We start from the raw sequence: 22,875 nt of genomic DNA, 5'->3' as shown, positions 1-22,875 counted from the left end.
GCCTCTCATAAATAACCGACCACATTCCTCTGTTCAACTGTTCGTTGTGACCTGATCCAGCACTGAGGGAAGCGGTAGTGCCCACCGACTGCTCCAAGCGTTCCCGCCTGCTGTCACTGTCAGACTTCTCCCCCCCAGATAAAGAAGGTGTCAGAGAAATGTCTGGTCGAAACGAGTTTATTACAAATCAAAGAAATAGGCTTCTGTGTGCATTCACACACGTGGCACTAATGCCCCTAAAACGTCGGGTGTGAAAGGCCACTACAGAAACCGGAATGACCCTTTTAGGATGCTGTGTGGGCATCGGTAACTGATGAACTGATGCAGAGAGCACAGGGCAGGCATGGACCATCTATGTAAATCACTTTATGCCTGAAGCCAGCGTGCCCATCACAGCTTCTTACTAGGTCGTCATCCACTAACAGCAGGGATGACGGCTACAGTCTGACTACTAACCACTGGCGCAACTGTGAAAGGATCAGCTAATGACGCGAGGCTGGCAGGGAAAGATGTCGGTTGCCGGCTTCCTGGAGACCCCGGGGCGGGGCGGAGGGCGGGTTCAGCCGGGGAACTTGGCGAGCCGAGCCCGGGTCAGCCGCTGCAGCGGCTCCCTCGGGAGCTTCCTCCTGTCGCTGGTGTCGCTGCGCTCCAGCAGCCTGTCGTACTTGTCCTTGCTCTGCAGCAGCTGCAGCATCCCCTTCCGCAGCTGGCCGAACGTCTTGAGCATGAAGAACTGGATGATCGAGGGGGTGTGGCTGGAGATGCGGGTGCTGACCTCCTGGCAAGAAGGGAGGGGCAGTTCACAGGAGGGTGAGGGGCTGCGGCCGCCAGGAGACCCTGACGTCACCGAGGAGCCCCCGGCACGGACGAGACCTGGCGGGTGCAAAAGCTCCCCACCTGGGTTTCAAAGGCACCCTCGTCCTCTGTGCTCCAGGAGGCACTGCGTCGGGGGCCAACCCCAAGCCTGGGCTCCCACCAGCCTCTCCTGATCACTAAATGCTTACTTCTGATGCAATGCGCTCTAAAAAGGTTAATGGGCAGACTGAGTACAAAAACTCTGCCCCGAAGATTTTATAACCTTTTTTTTTTTAAAATCAAAGCTAAAATTATTTAGCAGAAAAGGAGCTGGACTATCAAAAACCACAGAAGGGAGCTCTCTGAGCTCTGGGCACATTGAAAGTTCGTTTTGACCTTCCTTTCTCCCTCTCTGTAACTCAGCAGGACCCAGTGGGGTCCTGGGACAATATCCCCTCCTCACCCCACCCATGTCCTCTGCTTTCCCTTTGTCTCTAAAAAAAGAAAATGTATCCAAAGGATAAATTTAATCAGAGAAATGAAAAAAGGCAGCAACAAAGGAAAATAGTCAAGCCAAACAAAAGAATAATAGTTTAGCCGTTAAACAAAGTCAAGGACCTTTAGTCCCTCCTCAAGGGCTACAGACAGTATTTTGCACCATGTCCTCTGAGCTGCTTTACAGAGACTAAAACTCCCACCACGTAAAAGAAGTTAATCATATGCTGCCCACAATCACGTAGACCCCAGATCAGTTGGAACCAGAGGGTTGAGGATGTTGACCCTTGGTGACCTCACCACCAACCAATCAGAGGAATGTCCACGAGCTCATCACGTACCTCTTTAGCATGTTAACCCTTCCTCTTTTCCCTACAGAATCTCCAAACAAAACCTGGAAAATGGGGAATTGGTTCTTTGGGCCATGAGTCCACCTTCTCCCCAGGATTGCCGGCTTCCTGAGTAAAGCTGTCTCTCATTTTACCCAATACTTGTCTCTCAGTACTGGATTCTTGAGCAATGAGAAGCAGAACCTGAGTTGGGTAATGTCACCACACCCCACCTGCTAGTGCAAAGTTTCTCTTTCCTGAGATAAGTTGATCTCTCAACAAGCTGATATATACTGGTACTGCAGCAAGTTCTGCAACCTCTCCGTGCTTCACTTCCCTTCTCTATAGTATGAGCACCTGGCCTCACGGGAGGGCTAAAAAGATTACATGAGCCAAAAACAAAAGTTTAGAAAGATGCCAGGAGTGGAGCAAGCACGCAGGGTATGTGCGTGGAGGGAATCAGTGAGCTGGAGCTGGAACACATGCTCCGTGCCCCAGGATGAGGGCAGGCGAGGGATGGGACCGCCAGTGTCACCGATGCAGGGCGGGAGAGAAGGGACAGGCAGATGAAGGCATTCCAGGGGGATGCTGGGGCCAAGAAACCAACGTCTGATGTTGGAGAATGGACACCAGCTGAAAGGAAGGGCTGGTCTGTCTGACCGGCAAAACCACACGCCCAAACAGCTTTTGAGAGTCTGGTATGAACACGGCTGCAAAAGTCATTTTCCCATTGTCCTGGAGATCATTCAAATCATCCCTAGTTTTGGTGAAGTAGGAGATGGGTAATGTTCAGCCTGTGACCCCCGTGTAACAGAAGCAGGGGCGGCCAGGCAGAGCCACATAGGGGGAGGGGAGCAGCACAGGTCAGACAGGGAAGGAGAGGGAAAGCCTTTCCTGCCGGGGAGCTCCCTGGTGAGCACAGTAGCCCAGTGAGCAGGGCTGGTGCAGAGTTCTTCCTGACCAAGTGGGTGTGGGGGAGCTGAGGTGGCGGGCCACACAGAGAATCACACAGAAGGGCCACGTTGGCATGAGACCATCTCTTGGGAGCTGAGAGGAAATTTCTGAGTAGTGAAAATCAGCTCCCCTGGACCTCTCCGTTGTATTTTCTTTTCATCACCGCAACTGTAAGATCCATTACGAGACACGTCAGGCTTCAAGGCCTTGGTGGGTTAACAAAGATCAAACTGGGTTATTTCAGGGGCAGCACCGTTGGGAACAAAAAGAGTGTGACACACATGATATGTCGACTTGCTCACTGTTGAGGGAGGGCTGATTCTTCTGAGAGTCGTGACTGATATGGGCCAATGAATCTGTATTTTCTCTCTAGGTGTCCTCTGAAATCAGTACTAGACACTTGCTGGCCAGAGTTCAGGGATCTGAAACAGCACATGTGGCTTTCATGCCACTAACTCCTTACTCTGGGCGTCCTTCACCGACTGCATCACCCAGCCCCCCAGCCCTGGACTCAGCTTGACTTGCAGGGTTTCCCATGGTGCCTTGGACTCACCTTTCCGGAAACTGTTTGCAACCACAATACTCCATCTGTAGAACTCGGTTCGCATTTTGTTAAACAGCCGGGAGTCATACTCTCTCACGAATTCTTCCCCTTCTATTATATTAGTGATCTCTTTATTAAATGCATCAATTTTCTGCCAAGAAGAAAAACGTTACGTATCAGCGGAGATATTCCAAATACAAGCAAAGTAGTTTGGCGGTCGCATGCATGCAGAGGGTGGGCGAGCCCTTCTCTGCTGCCTTACAGGCCCGGGTGGGAGGACAGGAGAGAAGAGGCTTTGGCAGCAGACAACCCCAAACTCCCCTCACTGCCCGGGGGTCTCGGGTGAGCGCGCTTGAGAAAGAGCCGATGCTGTGAATGGGATGGCCTGCCACTCCCTGCCCACCGTCCTCCAACCCCAGCCCCTTTCTGGTGCTAAGTGGCCAGAAGGAGTCCGGATCAGCTTTAAGGGAGTGAAGAGAGACGTGCACAAGGCCCACACACGATCCCTTTGTAGACAGTGATGTGCGACTCTCCAGCTTGGTGCCCCTGGCAACACTCACATCTATCAGAGAGAACATCTTCCCACTTGCGTCTTCCGGGATATCTAAGCCATACTTCTGTAGCTCCTCTGTTATTCTCTGGTGACTCTCCTTTATCTGATTTTCTAACAGGGGCAGAGATTTCTGAGGAAAATAGAAAACAATGGAAAGCCATAAATATGAAGAGGGAATGAGTCAAGTTTGGCGATGACGGGAAAGGAAGAGTTAGTCCAGTGCTCATAAGATGCTACTTAGTAATTAGGCCAAGTGGATAGTTTATGAGCATCCCACTCAACGTGGTCCTCTGACAGGCAACATCCACACCACCTGGGAGAATCCCGGGCCACATCCAGACCCCCAGAATCTGAGCCGGCATCTTCACGAGATGCACAGGAGATCCACGTGTGCTGACGTTTGTTAGCCGACACGGTTAAGCTTTGTGTCTGCAGGATTCTATTCAGAGATTGGACAGCTTTGCAAGTACTTACACAGATGTGCATGATGAGTTCAGTGGTCAGTCTTTCGGCCAGGCACAGGACCGTGGCCCTTCCTTCCTCCAGAAGATCCCTGTGAGAGAAGACAACGTACGTGTCCATCTGGGTCTAGCCAGAAAATGCAAGTCGGCTCTCTGCTGCTAGGGAAAGCCAAGGCAAATCCAGTTACTTCCCACTGGATGGGATGTCCTGCATCTGGTCCCCAACAAATGTTCAGAATTGGATCGCATAGAGTTGACTGAATTTCAGTAACGTTAGGTATTTCAAAAATGGTACAGAATGATCCTGCCAGCTGATATATTGTGTCTCATGACATCTGACTATAGAAATGGTCTTTATAAAAATATACAGTCACCTCTAGATACGTTTTCATAACGTGCACATACCCTTCTATATACGTGATGCACGTCAGTATCGAGTCTCGTGAAAATATACTGACACAGGTTTACGGATGAACCCTGAACTGGGGGACCCACCCTTCCCCAAGAGGAGAACTTAAACCATGGGCTGGTTGGAGGAAGGAAGCCAAGCCCTTCTCTCACTCTTTCCAAATATGTGTTTGCAGGGTGAGTTATTACATGATATTCTATATTTTAAGGGACTTTTTAGGATGAAGGGCGGCCAGGAGGCATGAGTCCACACACCTCTTTGCAAGAGTACACTCGTACCTAAGTTTCAGTGTCCACACCTGTCAATTTTTAAAATTGTAAAACATACATAACATAAAATTCACCATTTCGGTCGTTTGTAAGCCCACATTCGGTGGTATTAAGTACAATTACGTTGCTGTGCGTCCATCACCACCATCCACCTCCAGAACTACCCCATCTTCCCCAAAGGAGACTCTGTCCGCATTAAACGTCTCCCCCTCCCCCTCCCCCCAGGCCCTGTCTCTATGAATGTGACTCTTCTAGGGGCCTCGTACAAGTGGAATCATACAGTGTTTGTCTTTTTCTGACTGGCTTATTTCACTGAGCATAATGTCCTCAAGGTTCATCCGTGTTAGAACATGTGCTAGAATTTCCTTCCTTTCTGAGGCCGAATGCTATTCCACTGTATGGACGGACCACATTCTGTTTATCCCATTCATCTATCAGTGGACACTCAGGTTGCTTCCATGCTTTAGCTATTGTGAACAATGCTGCTATGAGCACAGGTGTACAATTATCTCCTCTGAATTATACGTCTCTGCAGGCTTCTGGGAGCATCAAATGTGATAACGTTTACGAAGGACATGGGTCTCCACCTGCATACACATGTGTGCACACAAGGGATCTCAGTGACTGTGTCACTTTTTTCTCCACATCTTATAAGCTCCTTTTCATTGGCATCTCATTGCACAGCAGTCTAATGGTTGCCAACGCTGTGATCTCTTATTCTGGTTCATTTATATAAATCCCATGATTTTCAACATTTAGATTCCAAATTTTCACAATTAAAAACAAATCTGTGGGCTTCCCTGGTGGCGCAGTGGTTGAGAGTCCGCCTACCGATGCAGGGGACGTGGGTTCGTGTCCCGGTCCGGGAGGATCCCACGTGCCGCGGAGCGGCTGGGCCCGTGAGCCATGGCCGCTGAGCCTGCGCGTCCGGAGCCTGTGCTCCGCAACGGGAGAGGCCACGGCAGTGAGAGGCCCGCGTACTGCAAAAAACAAAAAACAAATCTGTAAAAAAAAATATTGTATAATATTGCTTATATGTGGAATCTAGAAAAATGGTACAGATGAACTTATTTGCAAAGCAGAAATAGAGACACAGATGTAGAGAACAAACTTATGGATACCAAGGGGGAAGGGGGGGTTGGGATGAACTGGGAGATTGGGATTGACATATACACATTACTATGTATAAAATAGATAATGAATGAAGACCTACTGTATAGCACAGGGAACTCTACTCAATACTCTGTAATGACCTATATGGGAAAAGAATCTAAAAAAGAGTGGATATATGTATACCTGATTCACTTTGTTGTACACCTGAAACTAACACAACATTGTAAAGCAACTATACTCTAATAAAAATTTAAACAAAAAACAAACCTGTGCTGAATATCCTTTAGCCAACATTAGTGGATACATCTCTGATTACTTTCCTGGGTGGAATTCCTAGAACTGGAACTCAACCTCGGACACGCACCTATGCAGACCGGTTCGCATGTGACCTCAGCACACATTCCCAGCAGCAGAGGTGAAGGTCCACGCCCCTCCTTTCCCACCAACTCTACATCTTCTCATTGTTTCAAATCTAACCAATTTATCAGTCTTTTCCTTTTTTAAAAATGTCATTTTTGGCATTAGGGTTAGAAAGACTTTTATGCTGGGATTATAAATTCTCCGTCTATATTTTCTTCTGGGACGCTTATGGTGCCTTTCTTGTACTTAATTTTAAACTTCAACTGATATTATATTTGGGTATCCCATGTTAAGTAAGGTCACAATTTAATTTTTTCCCAAATATTAAACAATTATCTCAATGCCACTGATGGATGATCCAACAGACATAGCCCAGGGATTTGAATTGCCACATTCATCATAGACCAAATATATGTATCTGAGTCTTATTTCTGGGTTTTCTACTTTGTTTCTATCCTGTTTCACTTACGTTTATATTCCGGTTCCAGAACCATACTATTTCAGTTATTGCAAAAACCTCTGCCTTATTTTGACGTTTTAAATTTATTCTTTGCAGTACTTTGTGAATTCCTCCTTTTTTCTTCCAGGCAAATTCCGTGGTCATTGTCAAGGAACAAACACACATGGATACTCTCAAAATCTGATCTCAGACAGTATCCATTTTCCCCCGTGAGGACGGAGGTCCTTAATTTTGGTTCACACTCGGAAAACACCACCCGCCTACCTGAAATGGGCGTGGTTCCCAAAGAAGTCCTGCTCCTTCTGCAGGGCCTTGGTCAGGCTCAGCTGGTGCTGGATGTCCTGCTGCCCCCGGCACTTGACGATCATGTAGCCCTTCTTCAGATGGAAGACGAGGTTTCTCACCACGTCCACTACCTTGTCTTCGGTGCTTTTGTCCACCAGATCGGGCTTCGTCAAGATTCCTGTGACCCAGAGACTTTGGTTAGAGAATGCTCACAGCTTCGCAGAGCGAAAAGTAAGGACAGCTCCTGCCCCTGGGAAGGCAGGTCCCCTGGCCCCTGGTTTCCTCCCACCCTGCTTGAGGGCACACAATAGGGCTTGCAGAGCGAAGGTGTGAGGCTCAGTCCCTGTGTTCTCCCCAAGCTCACATCACCCAGATCTCAGCTCTCACACCAAAGAGACAGTAGAGTGTAATGGCCCTTTTGTGTTCTTTCTGTCCAGTGGAGGAGTTCACTCTCAAACTTTCCTGTGCATCTGAAACACCTTAAGGTAGGTCTTAAAATGCAGAATCTCAGGCCCCATCCCAGAGATTCTGATTCCGGAGGTTTGGTGGGATCGAGGGACTTGCATTTCTAAAACTTCTGCAATTATTTCTGGTGCAGGTGGGGCCTGGCTCACACTTGGAGGAACACTGGTCCAGCCAGGACCAGTTACATCACTTGCGGGGCCCATTACAAAATGGAAACGCAGAGCCTCTTGTTCAAACGTTGAGTATTGCAAGATGGCAGCATCAGAGCATCACACCAGGTGTGGACCCTTCGGGTGCGGGGCCCTGTGGGACTGTCCAGCGAAGCCAGCCCAGGACTAACCCTGAGGTTTACCGTGTCCACTGGTAGCTGCTGCCCTGGCCCAGAGATTCCCATCCCAGGCACGACAGGCAGCAGGACAAGCAAAGAATGAGAGCCTGCAGCTAAGGATGGTGGAGCAGAAGGTGGAAGGGACTGGGTCCTGACAGCGTCACTGAACAGCGGTCCCGAGGGAAGCAGCCTGTGCCCAGAGTTCTTGTTAGGCGTGAAAATAAATCGCCATTTGTTTCAGCCACTGTACTCGGGTTCTCTGCTATTTACAGCCAAACGTATTTTTTAAAAATAAAATTTACCATTTTAGCCATTTTTAGGTGCACAGTGCAGGGGCATAAAGCACTTCCACGTTGTTGGGCAACTTTGATCACTAATCAGCTCCAAAACCTTTTACTCCTCCCAAGCTGAGACTCTGTCACCACTGAACACCCACTCTTCTTTCCCCCTTTCCCCCCGTTTGACTTCCTGTCTCTAGGAACTTGACCACTATAGATCCCTCATATAAGTGGGATCACACAGTATTTGTCCTTCTGCCCTGGCTTATGTCATTAAGCATAATGTCTTCCAGATCCATCCACATTGTAGCAGGTGTCCGAATATCCTTCCTTTTTTTTTTGCGGTACGCGGGCCTCTCACTGTTGTGGCCTCTCCCGTTGCGGAGCACAGGCTCCGGACGCGCAGGCTCAGCGGCCATGGCTCACGGGCCCAGCCGCTCCGCGGCATGTGGGATCTTCCCGGACCGGGGCACAAACCCGTGTTCCCTGCATCGGCAGGCGGACTCCCAACCACTGCGCCACCAGGGAAGCCCTGTCCTTCCTTTTTAAGGTTGAATACTATTCCATTGTATTGATACAACACATTTTGCGTATCCATTCATCTGTCTGGGACACATGGGTTGTTCTACCTCAAATGCACTGTCAACTGACATAACTGCTTTCTGATTTTGCCTCACCTCCTGAACCCACCATGCCTCTTATAAGCAGGTAGACAAGGATTACAAGCCAACGCATGGCCAACAAGAGTCAAATGTGGCCCATTTCATCTGGCCTCAATGTGTTCTCAAAAGGTTCTCATCTTGCGTGTGTGCCAGGAAGCACCCACTGGATTCAAGCGATGCTTTTCCACTATCAAGCCACCTACTATTTTTAGATTCTTCCCTCTTCTTACCTATGGTCCTGTCCTTGGAGGTCCACCTCCTGAGCCATGCGCAGTGCCTCCACGGTGGCGATGTCCACATTAGCGGGGACTACCACCAAGTTGATGGTCTCCTGCTTAAGGATGTAATTCCTGATGAGAGACTTGATCTGTAAGAAAATGAGAGGGTATGAGAGATGAGACAGGTCCTGACCTTGTACTTGCTTCAGACCCTCCAGGTCCCAGAGGTATTTCTCCAAAGAAGCAACTATGGAGAAACGAGCCCACAACACAAGCCTGGTGGTACTTCCCAAGGCAGAGGAACTAAGTTCTCTGTGGTTCAAACAGGGAAAACTGTGAGGTCTTAACTCTTTAACTATCTCCTAAGACCTCAAATCTGACAGTCACAATGAAAAACAAGATGCCAAAAGAATTGCCGGACTATTCCCTAAATCTTTAATCCACAGAGTGAGATTCACTGATCTAGGAATATCATTAGACTTGCTTCTAATGCTCTCTTATGCTCCCCACATAAAACCCCTTCCTAATACGTGCTGGTTTAGATATGGCACAAAATGTAACTATGACCCAAACGAGTCGCCACATAAAACACAAATAAAATGCATTTCCAACTTTGCCTGTTTGCCTTTTTCCACAGAAGCTTCCACCCAACTTGGTGGAGTAGATTTCGACCATCACACTCTCCAAATTCCCCACCTCCTAATGCCCACTCTTCAAGCTCAGTCCTGGACTCACTGATGCTCTAATGCAGCCCCACCCCCACAAGGCCCGGGCCAGGATGGAACCTGATGTTTCACCTGATATTCAATGCCGGCTGGCTGATTGCCCACAGCGATCCTGGTGATGCCGGGAAGGTCTATCAGGGTCAGATCCGGGACATGAGGGGAGGTGACTTCCAGACTAATCAGCTCATGACTGATTCCCGTGCCTTCCCCAGCAATGGCAACCTGGGCTAGAGAAGAGGAAGGAAAAAAACAGAATAGAGCTTAGGATGGAATATCACATTACAGCGAATCCTCTGAAAGCTACTTCCACCCACTGTGATTCACGGATGAGGCATGCAGTGAGTCCCCTACATATGAACGAATTCCATTCTGAAAGTGCGTTCGTAAGTCCAAGCGTTAAGTTTCTCTTTTCAGATGTCTCACATCGATGATGTAATCTCTGTGGTCTGCATTTACCGAGCCCTGCCATAAATTAGCCTAAACCAGGGTTATGCAAGGACATGCACCCCACTCTTGGAGAAAAAGGACCCCCATTTCTGAATAGGGTTCAGTGATGCCCCAGTCAGCATTTTGGAATGCCCTTTTACCAGGTTAATAGGTGAAGGGGTTCCCTGGTCCCATACCCGTATACCTCTTCCATCAGATCTGTGGGATGGGGAAGTCTGTGAATAAGGGGCCAATACTCCATATTTGGAGACAAGCTTCAAAATTCACACTACACTCAAGTACGTACTTACATACTAAACAATAAACTACTGAGGTCAGATTCTGTCCAAAGCACTGGTCTTAATGAGAGTAAAAGAAGAGAAAATACAAGAAAGCTGGGGGCCGGATGTAGGGAAGGGAGGGTTCCCGAGGGACCAGGACAGGCCCAGAAAGGGGAGAGTGGGAATGGTGACAGGCAGACCCCACCCACTTCACCTGGTTGACCAGACAGCCAAATAGGCAATGACAAACAAACACGGGACACTTACCTTCACTGATTTCCTTTTCCACCTGCGAAGCATCAGAAATCTCAGTCTCTTTGTCCCAGAAACTTGACTTTGCCTTTCCACTCGTCTTCATTCACAAGTGTTTTCAGTTTCAGCACCAGAGGACATCTTGTAACAATACCTAGGAGGTCATTATCCATCAGTTCTATACGCTGCTCTTAACAGTCCTATATGGAGGTCTTAGACCAGTGGTTCTCAAATTTCTATACAATCATCTGGGGAGACTGTTAAAACTGCAGACTTTCTGGTCTCACCCTCTGACACTCCGACACATTCTATCTGGGGTGACTCACGAATGTGCATCTTGACTGTATGTCTCAGGAGGTGTTTGGCTTGAAAGCCACTTCTTTAGACCCCCTGCTTCACTCCAGTGTTTTCCATCAGCCCAGGTGGCAAACTACAGTGGGGAGCCCCAAATTTCTGCAAATGTCCTCCATCGTCCCCCAGTGCACACACCCCACTCCTATCAGGAAGGGGGACTGCCCCCGCCAGGCCACCTCACCACAGTCCCCTTACTGTAAACTTCTTCCAAATCCCACCCGCCTTCACATCTGACTCGTATTTCAAGACCCAGCTCAGGTGTGCCTTCTTCCCTGGAGCCCTCACTGATCCTCGGCCTGGTGGCTCAAAAAGCACCACTTGGCAGAGCACCAATCCTCACCTCCCAGATGGAGGGTCACCTCTTGGGAAGGGGCTCAGGAAGGACACCCACGTGCACAGTGTTCAGGGCTGAGGACCACATGCATTTACTCAGATCTTCCGCAAGTGTAGGTTATGTGATGAGAGGATGTTATGAATTGGGTCTCCTCCCCCCGCCACCCTGTCAGACTCATATGTTGAAGCCCCTAATGCCCAACGTGACTATACTTGGAGATAGGGTCTATCTTTAAAGAGGTAATGAACATTAAATGAGGTCATAAGAGTGGGGCCCTAAACAACATGTCTGGCATCCTTCTAAAAAGAGGAAGAGATCCTAGACATGGGTGCATATAGAGAAAAGGCCACGTGAGGACACAAGGAGAAGAGGGTCATGTGTAAGCCGAGGACACAGGCCTCAGGAGAAACCAACCCTGCTGACACCTTGATCTCGGGCTTCCAGACTCCAGAACTGCGAGAAGTAAATTTCTATTGTTTAAGCTCCTAGTCTGAGGTCCTCTGTTACTGCAGCCTGAGCTGATTAACATACAGGGCAAGTGCTTAGGCAGCTGTCCAGGGCCTGTGGGAGCTGCCCTCCTGGGGGCCTTCCCAGAGACCTCCCCTTAAACCACTGGTCCCCAGGATGCCTTGTGGCTTGCAGGAGGCTGGCCCGGCAGAGCTTATCGCTGCCTCTGGGAAGGGCGAACCCCGACAGAGCCTCCAGCACAGAGCTCTTGCCCGAGCTCTGGTCCCCAGTGACAGCGATGGTGGGCAGGGCCAGGCCCTGCTCCACGCCCAGGGCCCACAGGGAGTCGATGAGGTCAATGCAGGGCCGTACCTTCTCCTCATACTGGTTGTACAGGTTGTTCTCAGACCCCTGGAAGAGGTAGAGTGGGAGACCTCTATCATAGCCTGCAGGTCACATGCCATCAAAGATGGACAACTTCAATCAACCTAATATATACAGGTGATTGGAGTTCTCAAAAGAGAGTGGGGGCAAAACAGAAATAAATACTTGAAGAAATAATAGCTAAATTTTTCCCAAGCTTGGTGAAAACTATTAGCCCAAAGATCCAAAAAGCTCGATGAATCCTGAGCAAAGGAAACATAAAGTAAACTACATCAAGGCACATGATAGTCAAATTGCTCAAAACCAGTGATAATGACAAAATGTTTAAAGCAGCCGGAAAATAACATGTGATAAGTACAGAAGAACAAGGATGAGATTTACAGCACATTTCTCACTAGAATCTATACAAGTGAGTAGACAGTGGAGCAACCTTTTTAAAGTGCTGAGAAAAACCATCAACCCAGAATTCTCTACCCAGCAAACATATCTTTTAAAATAATGAAAGTGAATAAGGACTTTTTCGGATGTACAAAAGTGAATGAATTCATCACCAGCACACCTGCACTACAGGAAATGTTTAGGATGTCCTTCAAGCCAAAGGAAGATTATATTGAATGGACTTCTTAATCTACACCCAGGAATTTACACCAGAAATGGTGACCACTATGCTTTTTTATTACTTAATTATCTTTAAAAGACATTTGACTATTTGAACAGAAATAACAATGTATTGTGGGGTTTAAAATATTGATAAAATTAAAAATCATGATAAAATAGCATGAAGGCTGGGAGGGGAGAAATGGACACATTCTATCGTAAGGTTCTTATACATGAAGTAGTATATTAGCACTCGAAGGTAAACTTGATAAGTTAAGGACACATAATATATTCCCTAAAACAGTTTCATTTAATAAGCCAACGGAGGAGATAAAACAGAATCATAAAAAAACTTGATTAATTCAAAAGAAGGCAGGAAAAGAGGAAAGAGGAGATGAAAAGCAAGGCAAGTAGAAAACAAATAGCAAAATGATCTTTCCAAGCCCGATTACATTAACAATCACAGAAAATCTAAATAGTCTAGATACTCCTAAAACAGTCAAATGACTTTGAAAAAGAAGAACAGAGTTGGAGGGCTAACATTCCCTGATTTCCATAGTTACTATAAAGCTGTAGTAACCAAAACAATGGGATGCTGATGCAGAAATGGAGAAAGAGAATGGAACAGAATGCATAGTCTAGAAATCAACCAATACATTTGTGAACAACTGTTTTTTGACCAAAGTACAAGGGGAATGCAGTGGAAAAAAGGTAGCCTTTTCCTTCAACAAATGGTACTGGGATAACTAAACATCTATATGCAAAAAAATGACCTTGAATCTATGTTTAACACCATGTACAAAAATTAACTCACAGTGGAACACAGACCCAAATGCAAACTCTAAAACTATAGAACTTCTAGAAGAAAACACAGGAGAAAATCTTTGTGACTATGGATTAGGCAAGGATTTCTTAGATATGGCCCCAAGAGTAAAATCCATAAAAGAACCAACACATAAATTGGACGTCATCAAAATTTAAAACATTTAATCTTTAAAAGAGACTGTTAAGAGAATGGAAAGACAAGGCACAATGTTTGCAAAGCTTATGTCTGACAAAGGACTTGTACCCAGAATATATATATAAAGAACGCCTAAACCTCAACAACAAGAAAACCAACAACCCCAGTGGCGAAGAAAATAAGAAAAAATCATTTTACCTTTTACCTTTTTCTAATTCCTATTTTTGTGTATGCTTTATAATATAATTAAATTTTACGGGAATAGTTGTTTTATAGCATCGTGAGAAGGTGTTCATAGTTTGGACCTGATGAGCCTTTGTGGTCGGGCTGTCCTGTGCATTGTAGGAGGTGTAGCAGCATCCCTGGCCTCTATTCACTAGTCACTTTGAATTGTGACAACCAAAATGTCTTCAGACATTGCCAGGTGTTCCAAAGGGTAAAACTGCCCCCAGATGAGAACCACTGCCTTACAGAATGCCTGAGCGCAACATTTCATACGTGGGAAATGTTGACAAGATTCAGCAGAGAAGAGGGTACACACACTGACAGGGATGCCCTTGGCCAAACTTTAACGGGGCTCCTTTGAGCCCCCTTCTCCTCTAGGCTTCTCCTTCACCTACTGAGTCCAGACTTATCAAAGAATCGTGCTAAGCCAGTTCATCCAGAATCTCCTCAGCTTTGACAGCCAGTCAGTTCCTTCCTCACCTCCCTTGATCCTAACCTAGTTCCTCTAGGTAATTCTTCCTCCTGTCCTCCACCCTGCCCGCTGGCTATAAATCCCCACTTGTCCTTGTATCCACATTGAGCGCAATCTCTCTCCCCTATTGCAATAGTCTTGAATAAAATCTTCCTTGCCCTTTTTAAACAAGTGTCCTGAGCAATTTTTCTCTATAACAACACTTCAGAAAGGTTCAGAGCACAATTCCCCACAGAAAGACTCGTGGTGGCTGTGCACACACCTGGCTGTACCTTTACACACATCAGTGACCTCAGTCTTAGCCCTCCTTATGGGTTCTTTCTGTTTTCGTTTCTTTATACCACCCATTCATGAGAGTTTACAAAACATGAATAGTAATTAGTCAAAATGCATGTACCAACCACCTGGGTTAAGAAAACACATAGTCCCTGTACTTAAGACACTCAATCTACCCCTCCCCAGGCACCTTCCTCCTAAAACCACTTCAGCCCCAGAAGGTTCTTCCGTTCTCAGGTTGGTGATAACGATGTCCTTGCCTCTTCATTACAGTTTTACCACCCGTGCATCTTTCCCTAAACAATACGTGGCTTATGGTTGCCTGTTGTGGATGTTTATATAAATGGGATCATACAGTATATTTCTTCTGTGACTTGATTCTAGGGTTCACCATTGTTTATCTATTTTTAGTTTTGTTTTTTTTGGCCACGCCATTCGGCTTGCAGGATCTCAGTTCCACAACCAGGGTTGAACCCGGGCCACGGCAGTGTAAGTGCCAAGCCCTAACCACTGGACCACCAGGGGACTCCCACACCATTGTTTTCTAGACTCAGCCATCTTGATACCTGGAACTCTAGCTCGTTCCTTTTCACTGCTGTATGGAATCCTACTGCACGAGCACACCACAATCTATGTATGCATTCCACTACTCGTGGGCACTTGTGCTGTTTCTGGTTTTGCTTAGAAAGAATGCTATATGAACGTGGAAAAATGCTTCTCAAACTTCAGCACAAAGAAGAATCACTTGGAGGGTCTGTTAGAACACAGATGGTAGGCACTGTCCCTGAAATTTCTAGTTCACTAGGTCTGGGGGAAGGATATGTGAGTGTGATCACTTCCACGTCAAACTTCCCCGGGGATGTTGATGCTGCTTCTCTGGGGACCACACTCTAAGAACCAAGGTCTACACCTAGAAGTGGAATTGCTGGGTCATAAGACACCTCCTATTCAACCTGGCTGAAAAAGGCGACGCTACATCCGAACACATGGGTCTGAGCACTGGGAGTCCCTCCTGCCCTCTACCCTGCCAGTTACAGCCAGGAGAGAGACGACAGTTATATTAGGGTGGTGGAAAGATGGGTGGACCTTCTTATTTTTCTATGTCCTCCAATGTAGTTTGTAATATTGTTTAAAACATTGTTAAACATTGATTATGAAAATGGAGCCAACTGGGAAGACGCGGAAGATCCATTGTGTTGAAACATGTGACAGCGATAAACAGAGCTCTTCCTAAGTGCCCGGTCTCTACCTCTTCTCAACAGTCACACAAGGTAAATACTATCATTATTCCGACTTCACAGATGGAAAATTGGGCTTCTAGAGGGAAGAATAACCACCCAAGATCACACAGCTGCCAGTGTCAGCACCGGAATCAAATTCAGGTTGAGCTGATTCCAGAAGCCATGTCTGGTTCCCACCAAAAATATGTCTCGATTCTAGGAGAAAAGACACCACATGGCTTCACCGTGAGGTGGTGTCACAGTGACACCTCAGAGGTTTGAACTCGAGACTGAACCATGATGTGTGCATGTGATAACACAGGGCTCCTTGGGCCCAGTGCCTGGGGCCAATTCCTACACTAGCTCATCAGCATCTTGCCTGGTTTTCCAGACCAAAATTGCACCCCAACCAGCATCAGTTAAGGTAAAACACTGTCTGCATTTGGCTGCAAGAAGGGCCCAAACAGAATGAGTAGAGTCTTTGTATCCACGTCCTGCCCTCAGAGAGATGTGGAAGCGGGCACCTCCGGGCAGCAACGGCATCACTGTATCAGTGGGCAGCCCGCAAGTGGACACAGCTCATGTCCACACGGAGAGTGGTTTTCAGGCATCAACTTACCGTTTCCTCATTTTTCCCCACCAGATCATCATTTCCATTTAGTAACAGATGACTGGATGCAGAAGGTGAATCGGGTTCTTTGATTTTCAAGTCAGAATGAACCATCTTCTTCCTTTATCAGGTCAGCTTAAAACCAAGTAGGTCAGGATTAACACAATTCAGAAGCTGAGTACATTCAATCATGGAACCAAACCCACCATGAGACACACTGGGACACAGTGGGAGCTCAGAAAGAAATGACAGGACAACTCCAAGGAACCAAGTGTCAGATGAGGACAGATGCTCCCAACCAGCTCAGTGGTCTTCAAGGATATGCTTCCGGATCTCCAAAGATTTTTTTAAACTCTGTATTTCCCATCATGATTGTAGGTTGAACATCAAAAATTTTTTTCACCATAAATTTAAATAGCGGCAAAGGATGAAATTTCTGATGTATCTTTAAGTTTACATTTAAAAGTAAAATTATTATAAAATTCTTTCCAGTGTAGATGAGGGATTCTAAATATTATGATAATTTAACACCAAACCTGTGTTTTATAAAATATGAACTCCAGGGCTTCCCGGGTGGCACAGTGGTTGAGAATCTGCCTGCCAATGCAGTGGGACACGGGTTCGAACCCTGGTCTGGGAAGATCCCACATGCCACAGAGCAACTGGGCCCACGAGCCACAACTACTGAGCCTGTGCATCTGGAGCCTGTGCTCCGCAATAGGAGAGGCCGTGACGGTGAGAGGCCCGCGCACCGCTATGAAGAGTGGCCCCTGCTCGCTGCAACCAGAGAAAGCCCTCGCACAGAAACGAAGACCCAACGCAGCAAAAAAAAAAAAAAAAAAAAAATGAACTCCAAGTCTTTTACTCTGTTCCTTTTGATCCCCGACTTCAGATTTTTGTTCCATTTCCCCCACCTAAATGGATCTTAAAGTCATTCATTTTATTTATTTATTTATTTTGTTTGTTTGTTTTTTTGCGGTACGCGGGCCTCTCACTGTTGTGGCCTCTCCCGTTGCGGAGCACAGGCTCCGGACGCGCAGGCTCAGCGGCCATGGCTCACGGGCCCAGCCACTCTGCGGCATGTGGGATCTTCCCGGACCGGGGCACGAACCCGTGTCCCCTGCATCGGCAGGCAGACTCCCAACCACTGCGCCACCAGGGAAGCCCTCATTTTATTTTTGAAAGCATTTAATTGGCCACCTTATCATACTTGTCTGCACCCAGAAAATACATATGCATATATTTGAAATTCATTAAAATTTTTTTCTGGGACCATAAGTCTCTAAATATTAAAATTTACACATCTAATAATCTTAGATAAAAGTAAATGAAAATATTTCTCCTATGACTTGAAATAAATGTTATAAAAAATATAAAGCACTTACTTACTTCCAATATACCTTCCTTTTACTTGACAATGTAACGTTGACCCATCGGCAGAAATTCAGAGCTGTTCTCCGACACCTCCTTGAAATCAGGCAAAACATACAAATTAGACCAAAACCCGGGCGAATAAATGATAGCGCTCACCAAGTTTCTTCCCCATTGCTGAGAATGGTGCAAATGAAGGGGGGAGGGATGTGCTTTGAAAGAGATTCACAGTTCCCTAAGTCCTTTTTGTAACCCTTAAATATTTAAACTCTAAGGTAGATGGATAAGGCACAGAGCCTTGCTGTCGATGTACGGCCTGAATCAACACTTTTTTTTTTTTTTTTTTTTGTGATGCTCTTGCTTCTTCTCAAGGGACCCTACCCCAAGGCCTATATGATTTTGGGTCCATACTGGTGCAGTTGAAAGGGCAAGTTTGCTAAAAAAAAAAAGTGTACTGGGGGGAGAGGGATGCATTCTGTTCATTGTATAGTGAGAGAAAAGCAATTTTGAAAGGTGATCAATTTTAAAGAGTCCTTATGGAATCTGGCAATCTGGAAATTTATTCCCTAACCACCACCCACCCCCATGCCTTTGGAAAGACTTCGTGTGCCCAGGGGGTCCCGGGCTGGAGCTGGGGCCCCATGTTAGAGACTACAACTTCAGTTGACCTTACTGCACCCAGTCAGGTGGCACATTAGTCCCCAGGGCTACCACCCCATGACCGTGGGTTCTTTGTGAACAAATTCCCTTCCTCTGTTTGTTTCATCAAATGACATTCCCTGAGGGCTTCCCTGGTGGCGCAGTGGTTGAGAGTCCGCCTGCCGATGCAGGGGACGCGGGTTCGTGCCCCGGTCCGGGAAGATCCCACATGCCGCGGAGCGGCTCGGCCCGTGAGCCATGGCCGCTGAGCCTGCGCGTCCGGAGCCTGTGCTCCGCAACGGGAGAGGCCACAACAGTGAGAGGCCCGCGTACCGCAAAAAAAAAAAAAAAAAAAAAAAAAAGACATTCCCTGAAAGCAAAATCTTGTGACTTTTGTCTGTACATCTTAATTATTTGTACCTATCTTGGATCATCTTTGAAAATCAGTTTGGATCTCAGGAGCAAAGCCACCTCAGTAATAAAAACCAGTTTTACTTATTCATCACATTCAGCATCCGGCTGCACTTGTCAAACTGAGCTGAACGCATTCACCCATTCTGGCCATGCTAGAGTCAAGCCGTGTGACCCTTAGCCCTCGGCCCCGAACTGCTCATGAAACGTCTAACCCCTACCCTGTGTCTGCAGACAAGATGGCAGGGAGCTTCGAGGCGGGCACAGCACTGGGAATCTCTCTCCTTTCCAGCTCCTAGCTCCCCAGTCCTGCACACCCACACTGGTCAGTAGTGGGGTTACTGCACCAGGCTCTTCTCTCACTCCAAAGGTTGGGGAGGGGAGGGATGGGGAGAAACTGCCCAGGTGCTGTGGGTTCTTTCCATTCTGTCTGTCCACTCAGGTTCCCCCTGTCCATGGGGGTGGCTGGCTGGCGGTACCTCCCCCTCCCCTTAAGATCTCCCAGAGTGCGTTTGCCTATGTCTCCCAGACCCAGATGCCATTCCCCAGTGTCACTGGAGAATCCCTGCAGTGGAGGGCGGGGAGGGGATCAAAGGGTTGCCCAGGGGAGCTCTGTCCTTGTGGGAAAGCTTCCTCAGCCCAGTCTGCAGAGAGGAGCAGGGATGTGAGGGAGGATTGGCTCCCCTAAGCCCTAAATAAGGGCCACCTACCAAGCAAATTCAAGAAAACACCGGATTCAGTGTCTGCAAACTGCCCAAATAATTCAGTCCAGTTAACCCTCTCAGGACTTAGATTTGCTTTTTCTCATCAAAGTGTTTTGCCTTCCAGAAACTCACTGACATTTACATTGTCAGTAATTGTAATAGGGAAGAACAAATCTGACTCCATATTAGATCTGTTTCTTTTACTTTTAACCTTTATATTCTATTCCTTTTGCTACAAGTTAATCATTAAAGAGATGTCGCCTGTAGCTTAAAGTAAACGTCATGGTCCCCAAGCCTGAATGTAAAATGAAAATACCTTTTCAGCTCACAGGAAACACTCTGACCCAGCCCACCTGTGTATGGCTGCAGGAAAGAAGAAATTAGCACACTCCCTCCTCCAGTCAGGCTGAAATCCAGAGATATTTGCAACAATTTAAGGCCTTTCTGCTTTACCTCTTCACCTCCCCGCTCTTTGTTGTACGAAAGAAACTAGCATCCAGACCCCGGGAAGAGGGTTCTCTAGGTCATCGGTCGTCCGTCTTCTCGGACTCCCAGCTTTCCGAATAAAGTTCTTATTCCTTACGCCCAACACCTCATCTCCCAATTTTCTGGCCTCTCCCAGGGCGAACAGAAACGCGCAGACTCAGTAATTTGGTTAAAAGGTTAAAATCTTTGGTTAAAATCTTGTACTTTAGACCTAAGCCTCTCTATCAAATCAAGATGAGCTGAGTATCGGGAGGTGGGCGGAAGAGAAGTGAAGGACCTGGGGGGGGCGGGGGGAGGGCACGTCCACGGGCCGGTGGGGAACTTCCTGGCCAGCAGCTCTGTTCTAAAATAGAAAGGTGACATGAACATTTTAGGAGTCTTCCGGGGACTTGGCAGCTGAGGCGGAGGTGGGGGGAAGGGTTGACATCACTTGACCTTACTTTCGACAAAAACCTGATTTAAAATTGGACTGAATGATTCCGAGGATCCCACACGCGCAGCTCTGCGGTCACCCGCGGTGGGGTCGGGGCGAGGAGGGCTGCGGCGCAGGTCTCATCAGCGCCTGGGTTTCCCGTCAGCCCCCAGGGCTGTCCTACCTGCCTCCATCCTGAAGACTAAGTGTGCCAGCTCCACGCCGTCGCACCCGGCTGCACAGGCTACGAGGAAGGCAGACCCTGGGCAACTCTCCATCCCCTGGGTTAAGGGTCCTCCACGCAGGGCACTTCTGCGTATGCCCCATCTCTCGGGCCAGCCCTTGCTTCCTATAGGGCGGCTCCGGCACCCAAAACCTCCCAGCGACCCTCCGCTTCAACCTCCCTCTATTCAGAAGGATTGGTGAAGACCCCTGGTCCAGGCGCTTCCAAGGAAACCCCCGGGCAGCTGACTTGTCTGGTTTGCACTCCTTAGCAGGAAATATAAACTGCTATATGAAGCTTGGTCAGCCGTTTGGGGTGCGCTCGGAGGTCACGCAGCAGTGGATGTGAAATTTTTGCAGTGCGCCCCTCTTAACCGGCTCCCTCGGAGACCCTCTTTGACGCCATCCCCTCCACGTGCCCACCTTCTCAGGCAGAAAAGCCGCCAGTTTGGGGGATGGAGGACTGTTTTTGATGCATCACGCAGGAGCCTCAGCAGCGTGCGGTAGGAAAGTAGAATCAGCGGTGCTCTCAGCCCAGCCAACGTCGCCATTACTATTACTATCGTCATCATCATATTCATTATCATGTCAATGTCACTAATAATCATGATCGTTTTTACTACTACTAGCTTGCGCAATACCCGCAGCCCGGAGCGCTCAACTCCCAGCCAGCCGCCCAAATGCCCCGAGGCCTCTGGCCGGCGGAGGGTGCCCAGACCCAGGAGCGCGACACTTACCGTCCGCGTGCAGTGACCGGCGCCAGGCGCCCGCCGCTCTTCTGCTTTAAGCAGCGCGAGCGGCGCCCCTCGCTCCCCGCCCGCCCCGGGCCGCGGGCAAACGAAACCCTCACGTTCCCAGGGCTGCGGGATTAGAAACGAAACGTAATGCGTAGTGCACCAGCGCCTCCGGCGGCCCCTGCGCCCCGCGCCCCCAGCCTCCTCGAGGCCCCCCAGGTGTGTCCCCGCACCAGCAGCATGCCTGGGAGCTTGCGGGAAATGCAGATTCTCGGCGCCCACCCAGACCTGCTGCATCAGAAACTCTCGGGCGCAGGACCCAGCTACCTGAGCTTTATCCGGCCCTTCTGATGGTTCTGGCACGGTTTGAGAACCGCTGCTCTGACAGTCCCGAGTCATCCAAAGCTGAACGTAGCTTTGAACTTAGCTTTGAACTTAGCCGGTGCCTTAAACCTCTGGTCTTCTGAACAGATGCTTGATAACTGGGTGTCTTAAAACCCTGCCGTAGGTTCACTGGGAACATTCCTGCACCAAAACGGATTCTTACGCATTCTAAGCTCATGGCAGCTCCCCACCCCAATTCTTCCTCCCCCCTCAGACCCACATCATCCTCCTTTCTCAATTCTCCTTATCTTCTTCAAGCCCTCCCTGGAGTTTAGCTCATTTGCTTTCTTCAGGATGGAAGTGGGTGGAAGATGGAGGGGAGGGGTGGCAGGGTCAAGCGGACCAAAAAGTGGCCCTTCCAGTGAGGGCCCTGTGGGGGGCAGTAACCTTTCCCTTTGGAAGGAGCTGGCACCGCACCTCCCTTCCCCTTTGCTCAGCTAACGAGCCCGGACAACAAACCTCCTCCCTACAAGGACCCCTATTATTAGGAAGAACATCCCTCACGCCACACAAAGACCCAGGACCTGCTGCCTTTCCAAGTGCTGTGGCCAGGTGTCAACTGAAAGAAAAAAAAAAAAAACCGCACACCTAAAAATTGAGAATCATGTTTTATTTGGTGGACTTACTGAGGACTTACCCCAGAATGATGGCCTCTCAGATGGCTCTGAGGGACAGCTCCAAAGAGGTCAGGGAGGAAGCAGGATGTATAGGAGTTTCTGTAACAAAAAACAGGTAGTTGGAACGTCGAAAGATTACTGTTAATTGAAGAAAAACCAGACATCTCAAGTGAAGGAATTCAGCGCTTTTCTATGTATGGGAAGATGCAAGAGTCTGGGCTCATGGAAATCATTCCTCTGATATGCACCTTAACCAGCTAGGGCCAGTATCCTCTTTTTCTCCACGCTGAAGCCCCTCAGGAGGCACAGTCTCCGGTAGCCGCAGTAGCTGATGGCTTGATGGCTGCAACATC

At 48.1% G+C, this 22,875-nt stretch overlaps 1 protein-coding gene across 1 annotated transcript; it reads right to left on the bottom strand.

Annotated features, from left to right (window-relative positions):
- Positions 1-559: 559 nt before the first annotated feature.
- LOC309823221 (interferon-induced GTP-binding protein Mx1-like) lies at positions 560-21,763 on the bottom strand (the record flags this gene model as incomplete). The annotated part of the gene is given in 12 exon segments (XM_082655359.1): positions 560-778; positions 3,678-3,800; positions 4,145-4,223; positions 7,007-7,205; positions 8,991-9,010; positions 9,012-9,127; positions 9,776-9,930; positions 10,678-10,741; positions 10,743-10,816; positions 12,016-12,208; positions 21,525-21,647; positions 21,755-21,763. Coding segments are annotated over 12 exon segments (1,374 nt in total).
- Positions 21,764-22,875: the final 1,112 nt, after the last annotated feature.

Source organism: Grampus griseus, assembly GCF_964374135.1.
Source record: "Grampus griseus genome assembly, chromosome: 5".
Classification (NCBI taxonomy): Eukaryota; Metazoa; Chordata; class Mammalia; order Artiodactyla; family Delphinidae; genus Grampus; species Grampus griseus.
The sequence above is the reverse complement of the archived record's forward strand: the minus strand, read 5'-3'. Positions and strand labels throughout refer to the sequence as shown.